This window comes from Balearica regulorum, chromosome 12 (assembly GCF_011004875.1).
Source record: "Balearica regulorum gibbericeps isolate bBalReg1 chromosome 12, bBalReg1.pri, whole genome shotgun sequence".
Lineage (NCBI taxonomy): Eukaryota > Metazoa > Chordata > Aves > Gruiformes > Gruidae > Balearica > Balearica regulorum.
The window spans coordinates 4,545,864-4,558,137 of record NC_046195.1 but is presented as its reverse complement, the minus strand read 5'-3'; the positions used below and the strand labels follow the sequence as shown (position 1 = coordinate 4,558,137).

Below are 12,274 nucleotides of genomic sequence, written 5' to 3'. Positions count from 1 at the left end.
AAAAAAAAAATAAATTTTTTTTTCACGGAAAGTAACAGGTAAAGGTTTAGTCACAGCCTGTGACTAAAACCAAAGCCAGAAGAAGGCTAATGTGCTTCAGTGTCAATAGCTCTTCAGTCTGTTAGTTTAATCCCTAATATAGGTTAATGAACATGACCGGCTATTTTATATAACTGTGCTGCTGAGGTGGAGTCAGCAGAGCTATTGCTAGTGCTCAGGATGTGTTATGCAATTGTAATATCAGAGCCAATTCATTTGATGCTTTTTTTTTTTTAATATCTTTTATAGTGTGCCGGTCAAATAAAAGTCCGTGGGTCTGTCTGACGTGCTCAAGTGTCCATTGTGGAAGGTGGGTACAAAGTGTTAGTGTGAAAATCTTTTAATTAGACCCTTATCTTTTTCCTTTGTCACTCAACTCTCAGGCAGTTCATTCAGAATTTTCCTGAATGCCATATAATTTCCTGAAATAAACCTTTCATGATCTCATTTAACGTTGTATGTTTATACTGAACACACTTCTTTGCTACCTTATGAAAGTCAGGAGATTATACTCAACATATATTTTTTTATTTTTTTTTCCCAAAAGAAAAGTGTACAGTGAATGTGATTGCTCAGCTCAGAGTGCCCGGAGAGCTGATAACTCAGTGTATTATCGTAAAGTTTCATTCTGTAAAAGATGTTTCTATCGTAATAAGATTAAACTAATAAGAATTCTTGGAAACCCACAAATCCAAAGTTCGCACAGCTTATTTTGAGAAAAATGGCAACTGTCCAGCGTAGACAGAAAATACCTTAGATGTACTGTAGTGTAGTTTTGGAACAAAGTTATTGCCATAACATGGAAGGACTAGTTATCATCAGAATTCCTTCAGAGTATACCTGGTTTTTGTCTGTATTAGTTGAAGTACAGCAAAAGAATGTGTAGAGGAATGATACAGTCAATGCCGTTACTTATGTGTCAGGATAATTGTAGAAAATATTCTGCTACAGAAATGTTTGAGATGCTCATTATTATATGAGAATGCAGTTAGTGTTGACATATAGACAGTGTCTGAGCTGTGAATGTGTTTTCATCTGTAGGGTAGCATCTGTGCTGGTGTGCTTTTATTCTGGAAAAGCATCAAACTTACTGACTTTGTCTTTTAAAGTGGATTCAGTAAACTTCAGGTTTTGTTTCTTTGATCTGCATAGCAGTAAGTGCCACAATTGTAATAGCGTCTCTTCTTCAGAGTTTTCAGCACAACTCCCTTTTTTTTCTTTATTAATTTATTTTATAAATTTATACTTGGGGAGAACTAAGAGAGGAGGAGAACTTCATGTTATGTGATGGTGTGATAGAAATTGTTTGGAATATTTTACTTGTTACTAATTCTAAAAAAATATTATTACTGTCCGCATGACTTTTCTTGTGTGCAATTAGTAGACGTTGAGTCAGTTATTTATGCAGGGTTTTTTGACTTTTCAAACTGCTCCCATCCTTAGGATGGAAAATAATTGAATGAGAAGAATGTAATATACCTTGTAACGGGAGCACTTTTGATCATGAAAGCACATTGCATATTCTTCTGTTCAGGAAATGTTTGAAAGGAAGAGAAATAGAACTTCTCAGATGTTCACTTGAAAGTACATCCTTCAGGTTAGCATCATTAGGAACATCACTGACCATGTTACAGCAGCAGAGCATTTCTGGTGGGAATATAGCTTTATAAACCTGTCATTGGCACTGTTAGGCAGAAAACCAGCTCTGACAAGCACAGCTGTCTCATTCATGTTATGACATAGTTGCCGCAGGATTCTGGCAGCACAGCAATGTTGGTAACCTTGTGGCTTCAGTGCCTTAACTAGCACAGCTGCATTAGCAGAATTGTTCACACCTGCGTGTGACAACAAGTGTAGAATACAAAGACCTTATGTGGAGCATGTGCAGAGTTCCTATCACTTAGCATCACTGAGTTCAACAAGCAAGAAATGGGGGAGGAGGGAATTTACCTGAGGTCTGGCCAAGCACTTCTAAGTGTTAATGATTTTCAGCTGATACTTAGGGCACTTGCATTTGTAATGACACTTTTTTAAAGATGCTTAATTTTCTAGATCTCAAATTTTGAATGTGAAAATGTTCATTGTGTCAGCAAGAGAGCTGTAGGATTTTAGATTTCTTTTTCAGTTATGTGACCCCAAGCCCTAGAGCCTTTCAAATTCATGAACTTTATATAACATGGAATGCTCTAATATTAAATCATGCTGCAGAATGGGAAAGCTTAAAATGGATGCGCTTTCATATTTCACATTACAGGTATGAAAAAAGGAAGCTAATGATTTTCTCACTTGTGAAGGTGCATCAGTCTGTTCAGGGCCCAGATCCTGGGGTTTGGTACAAGGATGCGTGTTTGTGGTTGCTGTGAAGGAGATGGAGAGATTAATTTGGACAATGGGGGAGAGTAAAGGGGTAAAAAGTCAGAAAATTTAACGTGTTTTCATACAGGTGAATTGCCTATTTTAATGCTTGTATAAATACTGGATGCTTATTAGGCTGCCTTTTTTCTTCTTATTTTCAATGAATGATGGTAACTTGTAACAGTGAAGTAACTCTTTAAAAGTATAATACTTTTTTTTTTTTTCATTTCTTTTAGATATGTGAACGGCCATGCAAAAAAGCATTATGAAGATGCACAGATTCCTATGACCAATCATAAGAAAACAGAAAAACAAGAGAAAGTTCAGCATACTGTGTGTATGGATTGCAGTAGTTACAGTACATACTGGTAAGGGTTTAAATGCGGTAATTTGACAACTTTTTACATGCTAGAAGGTGAAAATTTTAGAATCTTGTGAAGCATTAGATTACAGACATGTTTGAGCATTTCTTGTCCTGATTTCCAGACCTGGTGGTTTAAGAACAGTTATGAAATAACCCTCTGCTTTTGCATGTGTGTTGTAGCGCTGGTTGCTGCTAAGCTCCCACGTTTCAAATGATTTAGCATTTATTTCGAAAAGTTTCTGCTATTTATGTGGTTTGGAGTTGCTTCTGTTTGCTTTGGGGGTATGTTGAGAACCTAACCTTTTAATTGCAAAAGCTGCTATTTGGCTGTAATTACTCCTTCGGTCAAATTGATGAGCATTTCACGTATCCTTTAACTGTCAGAATATTGAAAAGTAAATTAATACACTATAGTTCCTGTGCAAGAGATGTGAACTTGAGGTGTAGTATGTGTGTGTGTTGTTTGGAGTTTTTTCCAATATTTTTTTTTTTCCACTCTGAAAGAAAGGCTTCTTTCTTTTGGAGATTTGGTGCAACCTGTATGAGTTTGGGAAAGGAATGTGTCTTGTTGGGAAGCAGCATCAGCTCTATGCCAAGATTAAGCAGCAGAATCACAGAAGTGATTCTTTTAATAGAAGAATGGCCTGGCCTGATTTGTTCTATCAGTTTTTTTAGAGTGAGATATGAGCACTGTTTAGGGAGCTTTAATAGTTACGCTGGTAAAGTCAAGTTCCCTATCTTTCTTGTCCCTCACAGAGAAAAGACTGGAAGTCCATTGAAAGCAATGCTTTCATGTGTTCAACATCTTCCGTTCTCTTTACCCGTAAGCAAAACTGTTGACAGCTACTTTGCCGTTTCGGGGTAGCTTCATGGTTTCCCATGTGTGTTGTTACTTGTGCAGTGTGGCAGTGCAGGATTTGAACAGTGCAAATGTCAGGGAAACCCATGTTATGGTCTTGTAAAATTACTGATTATATCGCTCCACTGATGGGTATTTTGTTAAAATTTTGGATGTCCTATGCATAATTCATCAGGGAAAAATCTGTTTGTTTGAAGTTTGGGTATCCAGTTTTGTGAGGAATACTTCTGTAACAACTATTTTTATCCCCTGTAAGTAAAACCACAGTTAAGTTATCTCACCTGAAGAAATTTTGTTTGAAGCAATTAAAAAATTACTCAGGTGGTGCATGCAGCAATGACAAAAGCTGTACAGATGTTAACCATAGAAGAAAGGTTTGAGTAGTTCTGTGATATACAAGGATTTTGCTTCTATTTACATTTTATATAAATGACCAGCATTTTTATCTGTTCCTTTGTGAAAACAGTAGAAAACATAACATTTTTCTGAGTGATGCATATGCATGTGCATACATATACACAGGTAACCAGTGTTGGAAGCTAATTCCATTTTCCTGATTATTGGTATTAACAACTGAGTTCTACATGGTGGGGTTTAGTTTTGTTGGAAGTATGACCTGTCTTTTAGTCACTCTGAAGGTAAGAATGTGTGGAGGAATTTTAGCAGGGTATTTGAAGTCTTGATTCTATCTCCATTTACTATGACAAATAGTATGTCCAACTTGCTGAGACTTGTGGAGTTGTTATACTAGCAAGTCAGAGCACCATGCTGACCTTGTCCCAAACCCAGTATGGGCATTGCAAAATGAGGACGGCCAAACTGAGGACTATGGGTTCTATTACTGAGACAAACTATGCCTGTGAGGAGCTGGTAGGCACACACTGACGAAGCTCACTGGTGTTTCACAGCATGTTTGTGGTAGGACAGATGAGAAGCAGTTTAGCACGTTCTGTCTTTTCTACTGTAATCAAAGTAGAAGGCTGAGTTATCTATGGATGAACTGGAACTGATTGTAGAGAGCTTTGCCTTGGGGGATTCTGTTGCGTATAATTCACTAGCAAATTGTAACTCTGCTGTGCTAATGTGAAGCTGAACAAGTTTGAAAAGCAGCATATCTTTGCTTTCATTTACGATATTTCAGGTTTTCCGCACCTGATAATCAGAAAAAGATACCTGTATGTGTTATTGCACCCAGTTTTTTTTCAGTGGAAATGAGCTTAGATGTGTAAAGATGCAGCAGAAAGCATTCACACCAACTTCTGCCCCTTTATTTCAGACAGTACTGTAGGGGCTGCTATCAAATCATGTTTGCCAGTTAAAGCACATAGGTGAATGCGAGTCATAACTAGCTACTGTGGAGACTGAATTTTGAAATGTTATTTGTTAGCTTCTTCAGAGTAGAGGTGAATCCAGTAGACAGTGCTAGGTTTATGCAATGATGCTTAAGTGAACTTTTATTTAAAGATGAATATTTTACGCTAGCAATGTGGGCAACCTCGAAAATTTGAAAGTCAAGAAAATGCCATCCTAAGAATTAATTTAATTTTAATTGTACTGTAAAAATAATGGAGATATTTTGATGTAGTGCTGGCTTTGATATTTTTATTTGCAGTTTTGTTTACTGCACAAAGTTGAGTAGAATACTCTTGTTCTGTGTTTATCCTGTGGATCCCAATTTACTGTGTCAGCTTAGCTTGCATAATAGTAGCAGGCCTGTATGGGTTCTTTTCTAAGCAGAAGGCATTTAATCCTTTGCTTTTCTTTGGCCATGTCATGAACTTCCATGCGGTCATGAGAGCACAGTCTAGGGTTTGCTTTAGCTATTCTTGTCAGTCCAAGGGGAAGAAATACTATGTCACTGTTGAAGCTACCCTAGTTTATTGAATGTTGTTTCTAGTTCACATGCAACCTTGCTGTAAACCAAAACCAGATCAAGCAATCTCCTGTAACTGCATTTCAGCATGGAATTCTAGGTGTGTATGGTTTTTTTTGTTTTATGTGATCACAAGCTTTCAACACAGCTTTGGAAGGAACTTTTTTCAGTTCTGGTGGCATGGTGGTTAATTTTTATTTTTTAATCTGAGATGAGGTTTTCATTGTATTTATGAATTCGGTAATGTTTTGAAAAATGCAGGCATGCTTGGTGTCATTAAGTATTGGGCAACTACGGATTTGCTTTCCAGAGGGTTTTGATCTTTCTTCCATGTCCTCCTATTCACTTGTTCAGTCTTCACAGTGGAAGACTTGAGAGAATCTTAATCTTTTATTTATTATGAGAGTACGACTCTCAATTCTTTGGTCACTTTTGAGACAGTGGATGCAATACTCTATCTTCAGACTGAATTTTGTTTGAGACCCTAAGCACTGAGAAAAACAGACTCCTGAATTCCACTTTTTGGAGGTAATCAGCCTTTCAATTAGTTCTAAAGTACTAAGCAGAAAGAGTCTACAAGTAGTACAGATGTCTTTTTCTCTTTAAGCTATGGTATGATGCTTTCACCTGTGCTGTTAGTGGTTGTTTTTCTGTGCATGAGAAGTAAAACGATACATGTAAGAAGCCTGCTTGCAGAAATAACAAGAGACCTCTTTCAGGAAATTAAATTTGTTTTCTCTGCACTAGTGCACAAACAGTTGGTTAACACAGAAGAAGAAAGGCTGCCCTGTTTATGTATTTGCATGATATGTTTCCCTTGTTCATTTAATCCCAGACACAATCTGCAGGTCAGATTTCTGACCCATTAGCCTCCTTGTTATCTGTTAAGGGGACATGGTTGTGCTAATGTGTTGTTCCCACCTCACCCCCTCGTTGTCTATCGGTCTAAGTGCCAAAGACTTTAAAAAATTATTTTTAGCCTTTCTTTTTGTAATGGTGGTTCTATTTAAAAACCAGACTTACTGTGCTAGCGCATGAGCTTCCAAAAATAAGATTGCTTAGGACCATTATTGTGCATTCTACAGTCAGTGGAAATTAAAGAAGGTAAAAAGCCTTTTGTGGAGACAGTGAAGCTTGAGTAAACTAAGAACTCATGTAGGGTGTTAGCACAACTAAGGAAACTTGGATTTTCCTAATTTTTATTGTCCTGAAATTCTTCAAATCCAGTCAGGGCTTTCAAACATAGCATGAAGTTCTGTAACCTGCTGAAATGGCCAGCACTGAGCATATATGTTCCCCAGAGCAGCACATACATTGACTGGCTTGCTGCCACTGTAGCAGCAAAGGAGGCCAGAAAAGACCAGGCCTTGGAGGTAGCAGAGGTGCAACCTCTATTCTAAAAATAGAAGGTGCATAGACAGGAAAATATCATGTTAATCCATAAAAGGGACCCTCCCCAAAATACAGAATTTGTTCTCTACAGTTGCTGCTAAAAGTATATTATAGAACTGCTGTATGCAAGAAGGTGTATTGTTAATTTGTGATAATCCCGAGGATCACAAATTAAACATCTGTTTTGAATGTCAGCTTCACATAGAGGAAGTAATCTCTCAGCAGTTTACCTTTAAGGTGCGTGGGCTTACCAAGTTTTAAGCTATTAAAGCATGAACTACTTCCTATGCTGTTTACTTTGTTTATGCAAAGTAGATTGGTAGTAGTGCTGTTATTTCTAGTAGTAGTGCTGACTCCTCAGTGTTGCTAGGGAGGTGGTTTAAAAAACCTGTCCATTAAGGAGAAATAGAAGAAGCTTATCTTGTTTTAAGTGAATCTTAAAATTACTTTTCCAGTGTTGCAAGGATTCAGACATTTAATGATGTATTTGATTTTATCCCTCCATCTTAGGTGAAGTGCTAACTTGCAGTTTTATGTTAGGATCCTAACTGGTATGTGAGATCAGACTAAAAATAAGGTTAACTTGATCTTTAGGGCATGGGAGCAAGTATTAAATCGTCTTTCAGCAATAAGTAAGCTTAGAGGCTTTCAGTGAGCTTGCATCTGCTTTCATTCCCTGGTACAGATGTTAGTAGCTACACAACTAGGGTAGCAATGTGATTGTGCTAGTATACCTGGGGGTGTGGACACGCGTGTTATTAAGGAGGAGTCGGACTGTACTATTTCCACCTGCACCATATTTACCTCTTACCAAAGCTGGCCTGGGTAGTTTGCTCTGATGGTTGTCCGTGAGGTTGGTGTCCTGTGAGAGTGGCAAATGCAGGAACACTTCATTAGATAATTGTAGGTGGCTGATAAAGCTGAATAGAAGTACCTAAAACATGGCTGAAAAGTAAGCCTGTTTACAGACTTCTTCACCCTCCTAAACTAACTAGATCTGTGGCAATCTTTAAAAAAAAAAAAAAAATCTATTACTGGCAATAGCTATCTTATAATTTCTAGATCTTGTGTAAGTATCCGTAACTGCTGTGTTCAGTGTTTGGAAATCTTGAGAGTTCTGTTGATTTTTGGAAATCTTGAGAGTCGTGTTAATTTCTCAGAGGCAAAAATCAAGAGATCCTGGACAGACTGGTCTTAACAAACTCCTTTTGGTGGCAAGGGCCTTTACTTTCTCCACTCTGTAGTCTCTTCAAGAATTCAGTGTTTGAATTAGCATTAGCAATATTGTTGCCTTTGAACTACATTGCAGATTAATGCAACAAAGAATGTTGTAAAGTCCAATTGTGCCTGAAGTGGATAGCTTCATTAGCATCATTAACTTACAAAGCACCAATCTGCTCCAGCAGAGGAGTAACCTGAGATGATGAGGATGTATTTTGCATTTGAGTCAGTCCTGTGCCAAAGGGAAAGGAGAGAAATAGCTGCAGTTCTGATATTAAACATATCCCAAGTAAGTTAGTTTTCTTCACAGGAAGCGTTCAGTTGCTGGCCAGAATTTGAAGCTGTAGTTTGATGCTTTAAGCACAGGGCTGACAAACACTGGTCAGAGCCAAGTTACCTTTGTGGGACATGGGGGAAGGGAAGTTGTGACAATTCTCCTCCTGTTTTGTCACAGTGGTGTTAAAACTTTTCTTATCTTCCTGTTTCTCGTGCCAGAACATGGATTATCTAGCTCTTGCATAAACCTGCAAGAGTACTGTGAAATGTCATCTGCAGCTCCTGTGCACAGCAGTAAGGCTGCTGCTCTGCTGACTGCCTGCTTTGAGAGAGACTCCAGGAGGCTGCACAGAATTCTTGGTTTACCGATGCGCAGGTGTTGATTCTGCAGGGCTGGGCTTCCTTGCTGACTGCAGCATTTCTGTGTCTTGGTTTTAAGGGATTTTTGTCCATCCTTCCCCTGGGGATTTAAAATACAGTAAAGCAGCGGAAGTAATGCCATCTTGTGACAGTTTTCTTTGCTACTCTCTCCTTTCATTTCTTCAAATCGACATGTGCACTCAGTACTCGGGGAAAAAAGTGAAATAAGAGGGGGGGCGGGGTTCAGCATTCCCTAAAAGACTTCCCCCCCTTTAGAAATGGTCTGTAACTTTTGCCTTCATGCACTGTGTGACGCATTACAAGCCCACAGTTTTAATATTATAATGAACATCCTTGCTTCTTGGGAAATGTGAGGTCTTTGTAGAACATTATAGGATTGTAGACTTCTGTAACCCTTGCTTCTGCTGAGAGGCCATTTTGATTTGGCTTCACTTTATATTTGCTTTGAGGCAACAGAGGGATCACCTCCTCTCTTTTTTAGCTCAGTTACTTACTTTTGCACACTTCCCTGAAAAAGCTGAAAATACTAACTCAAAAAACTATAAAGTTTTATAAGGGTTTCTGTATATATAAAAACTATATGAGAGATTGAGTGATACTTGTGGTTAAAGCACAAGTGTGAGTTGCCACAGACTTCTGGTGTGACTTTGGACAAATCAGGTAATCTCTTAGTTCATTTTCTCTGGTGTTTTTTCCATAGCATGTGTGTATCTGTTTAGCACCTCGGGTTTTAATGATAGCTTTAGAGTCTTAAATTGATTTTTGCTATACATTAATAAAACCTTTGTATTCTGTTTACCTCATGTCAGTTGATCTTTTCTGATAAATCTTCTGTGGATTGTCTACTAATGCTGCTTTTGGTTATACCGTATGTTTGAATTTTTATTGAACTGGAATTCTGTACTGAGACAAGCAGTACGTCATGCTTCTGATTTCTAATAAAGAACTGAGCTAGTTTCTTCTTCTTCTTCTTCTTCTGAAGAAGAAACATGTTAATAAGATAGTGCCTGTACCTTCTCGTGCTATAGGGTAGCTTTCAGAGGGAACCAAGCTCAGTATGTAGGTGTTGTGCTCCCCTGTTCCCCTAATCTTCCACTGAAACACTTCAGTGCTTCCTGCATCTAGGCTTGCATGACAATTTTGGAGTACTTCACTGAAATCCTTTGCACTTTCTGATACATGTTTTTCTTGCAGTTATCGCTGTGATGATTTTGTAGTCAATGATACCAAGCTGGGCCTGGTACAGAAGGTCAGAGAGCACCTACAGAACTTGGAGAAGTAAGTAGTTTGTTTACATCCAGACTGCTTTGGGAGGACTTCTTGTATTGCATCATTTAAGTGATATGCCTGGTTTATATGTATATAGGCATTTAATATATGTATTTTTCAGTTCTGCTATGTGTATGATACTGTGTATGTGTAAATATCCTTTTTGTCACTGAGAAGCAGAGGTGCAGAATGAGTGGATTCAGCTGATCTCATGTGTTTTGTTTCTTACACAGTGAATATTGTAGAAGCAGTATATGGTGATACAGGATTTTAGATATTGATTAACTTTTTTGCTATCTACCCAATGATTACTGTCTTTTTCCATGTAAATGGGAGAGAATTTCCAGAACAGAATCATAGTTTTGTCAAAACCAGAATAAGTTTCTGGAGCAGAGAAATTGAAGTGAAAAAAGGTGGAAGTAGTCTTCATATTAATTGCATAGTTTTGTTTCCAAACAAAAAGATTAAGAAAGCTTATGAACTTGGAATTGTACAGAAGAGACATGCTTTTCCTCCACCATTTTCTGGTGCTGTTCCACTGAAAAGAAGATATTACAGTCTGTGTGATGCAGATGCTGTGGCTAGTGCTAGATAGCAAATAGTCTTTTCACAGTTTGCTTGGAAATCTTATATAATACTGAGTAGATGTATGTGTGCGTACAGTGCTTCCAAATGCATTTGAATGCTCCAGAGTTGAAATAGGACTCCTAAGAAATTGCAGTGATTTTGAGAAGTCTCTGGATCCTCCACGAGTTAAGTGTGTCACTTACTTTGTTGGTAATACTAACATTTTCGTTGTTTTCAGTTCTCTTTTTGATGGATTTCTCAGGTATGTAATGAGGTGCAGAGGTGTTTCAGCATAATGACAAGTGCATGTTAGTAATTTGGAAATGTCCAGGAGATCTAGGTCTTTGGGAGGTAAATGATACTGTGGAGGCTTCCCTTGAGTGTAATGTTTTTGAGTGTTTGGAGGGCTTTTTTAATTAAAAACAAAAGAAAGGGAAAAACCCCCAACCTAAAACCCTCCAAAAACCCACAAAACCAACATAAAATCTGCAACAAGTTATGAGTTTGCTATTAGATTAGAGAAAAATCATAAACTGGGTAGAATTGAAGGGCCAGTAATATCCAATGATGTGGAAAAGAATAACTTGTATAAAAGAATAACTTGATTCTTCTTGTAACTTTGTATTAGTATTACATAAACGTTATAATCCCATGTATTTTTATTTAAGTAAGAGAAGTCAGCTGTAATACAGACGTGTTAGCACTTGAGATGCCTTTGATTTTTGGTAACTTTACTTCGTCCTGATTTTTTTTGAAGTTGCCATTTTAAAGACTTAGAGCAGTCTTCTGACAGAAATATTTTATGGAAAATTCTGTATTAAGTTCCCTTGATTAAGGAAAAAGATCAATGTTTTAGATGAAAAGTAGCATGCTGATAAGGCCACTGTTCAGGACACATAACAATGCAATTAACTCAGTGTCAAAAATAGGATGTGCATCTGAAAAGACTATGAAAAGCATATGTTGCAATCGGGAAGCCCTTTGCTCTCTTAATGTCAACTGATGGCAGATGTAATCGCCATGTTGTCCATTTCACATGATATTTTGTTTTTATAGTAAGTAACCTCTTTTAATTACTTTTCGACAGTTCAGCCTTTACATCAGACAGACATAGGAAAAGGAAACTATTGGAAAACTCATCTTTGAACAGCAAGTTATTAAAAGTAAATGTAAGTATGACGGATCCGGTACAGCGAGATTAAGGGGTTTTCTAAACCTGTTGGGACTTATAGTTGGCCTAGATTGGAAATAGTTACTGTCAGTTACCCAAATTCTGCTTGGTGCGCCCTGTCTTTCTCATCTCCTGACCCTGCACCTAGAAGAGCCCCTTCTCACAGAAGAATGTTTGATATTCTGCTGCATTTCTGTTCTGCATTCTGCTAGACTTTGAGCTTCCCTGTGCTTAAGAAGGGTTTCCTGTCAAGATGGAGCTTTAGGGCAGTTTGAGCTTGGTGGGATCAGCAAAATCAGGAGGAGCTGGTACCTATTTGGATTCAAACAAGGCTCGACATAAGACTTTTCTGAGCAAACAAGAGGGTTTTGTCTTCCCCTCTGCAGGCAGAAGCAGCTGTACTGGTTTTCTAGGGGGGTAAGAGTGTTAGGAAAAAGTGAAGAATTTTCACAAATTTTTAAAAAAACTTAGTAAAACTTCCTTTCAAAAGGAACTGTGGAGTATTCT

The 12,274-nt window shown here is 37.9% G+C and overlaps 1 protein-coding gene across 2 annotated transcripts in view; it reads left to right on the top strand.

The window, feature by feature from the left end:
* Positions 1-12,274, top strand: part of USP3 (ubiquitin specific peptidase 3) — a 45,582-nt gene that overhangs the window by 16,921 nt on the left and 16,387 nt on the right. For both annotated transcript variants that reach the window (XM_075764915.1, XM_075764916.1), the window contains exons 2-5: positions 289-349; positions 2,631-2,762; positions 9,955-10,038; positions 11,684-11,765. In XM_075764915.1, the coding sequence (XP_075621030.1) occupies positions 289-349; positions 2,631-2,762; positions 9,955-10,038; positions 11,684-11,765 (359 nt within the window). The remainder of the gene's footprint in view (positions 1-288; positions 350-2,630; positions 2,763-9,954; positions 10,039-11,683; positions 11,766-12,274) is intronic.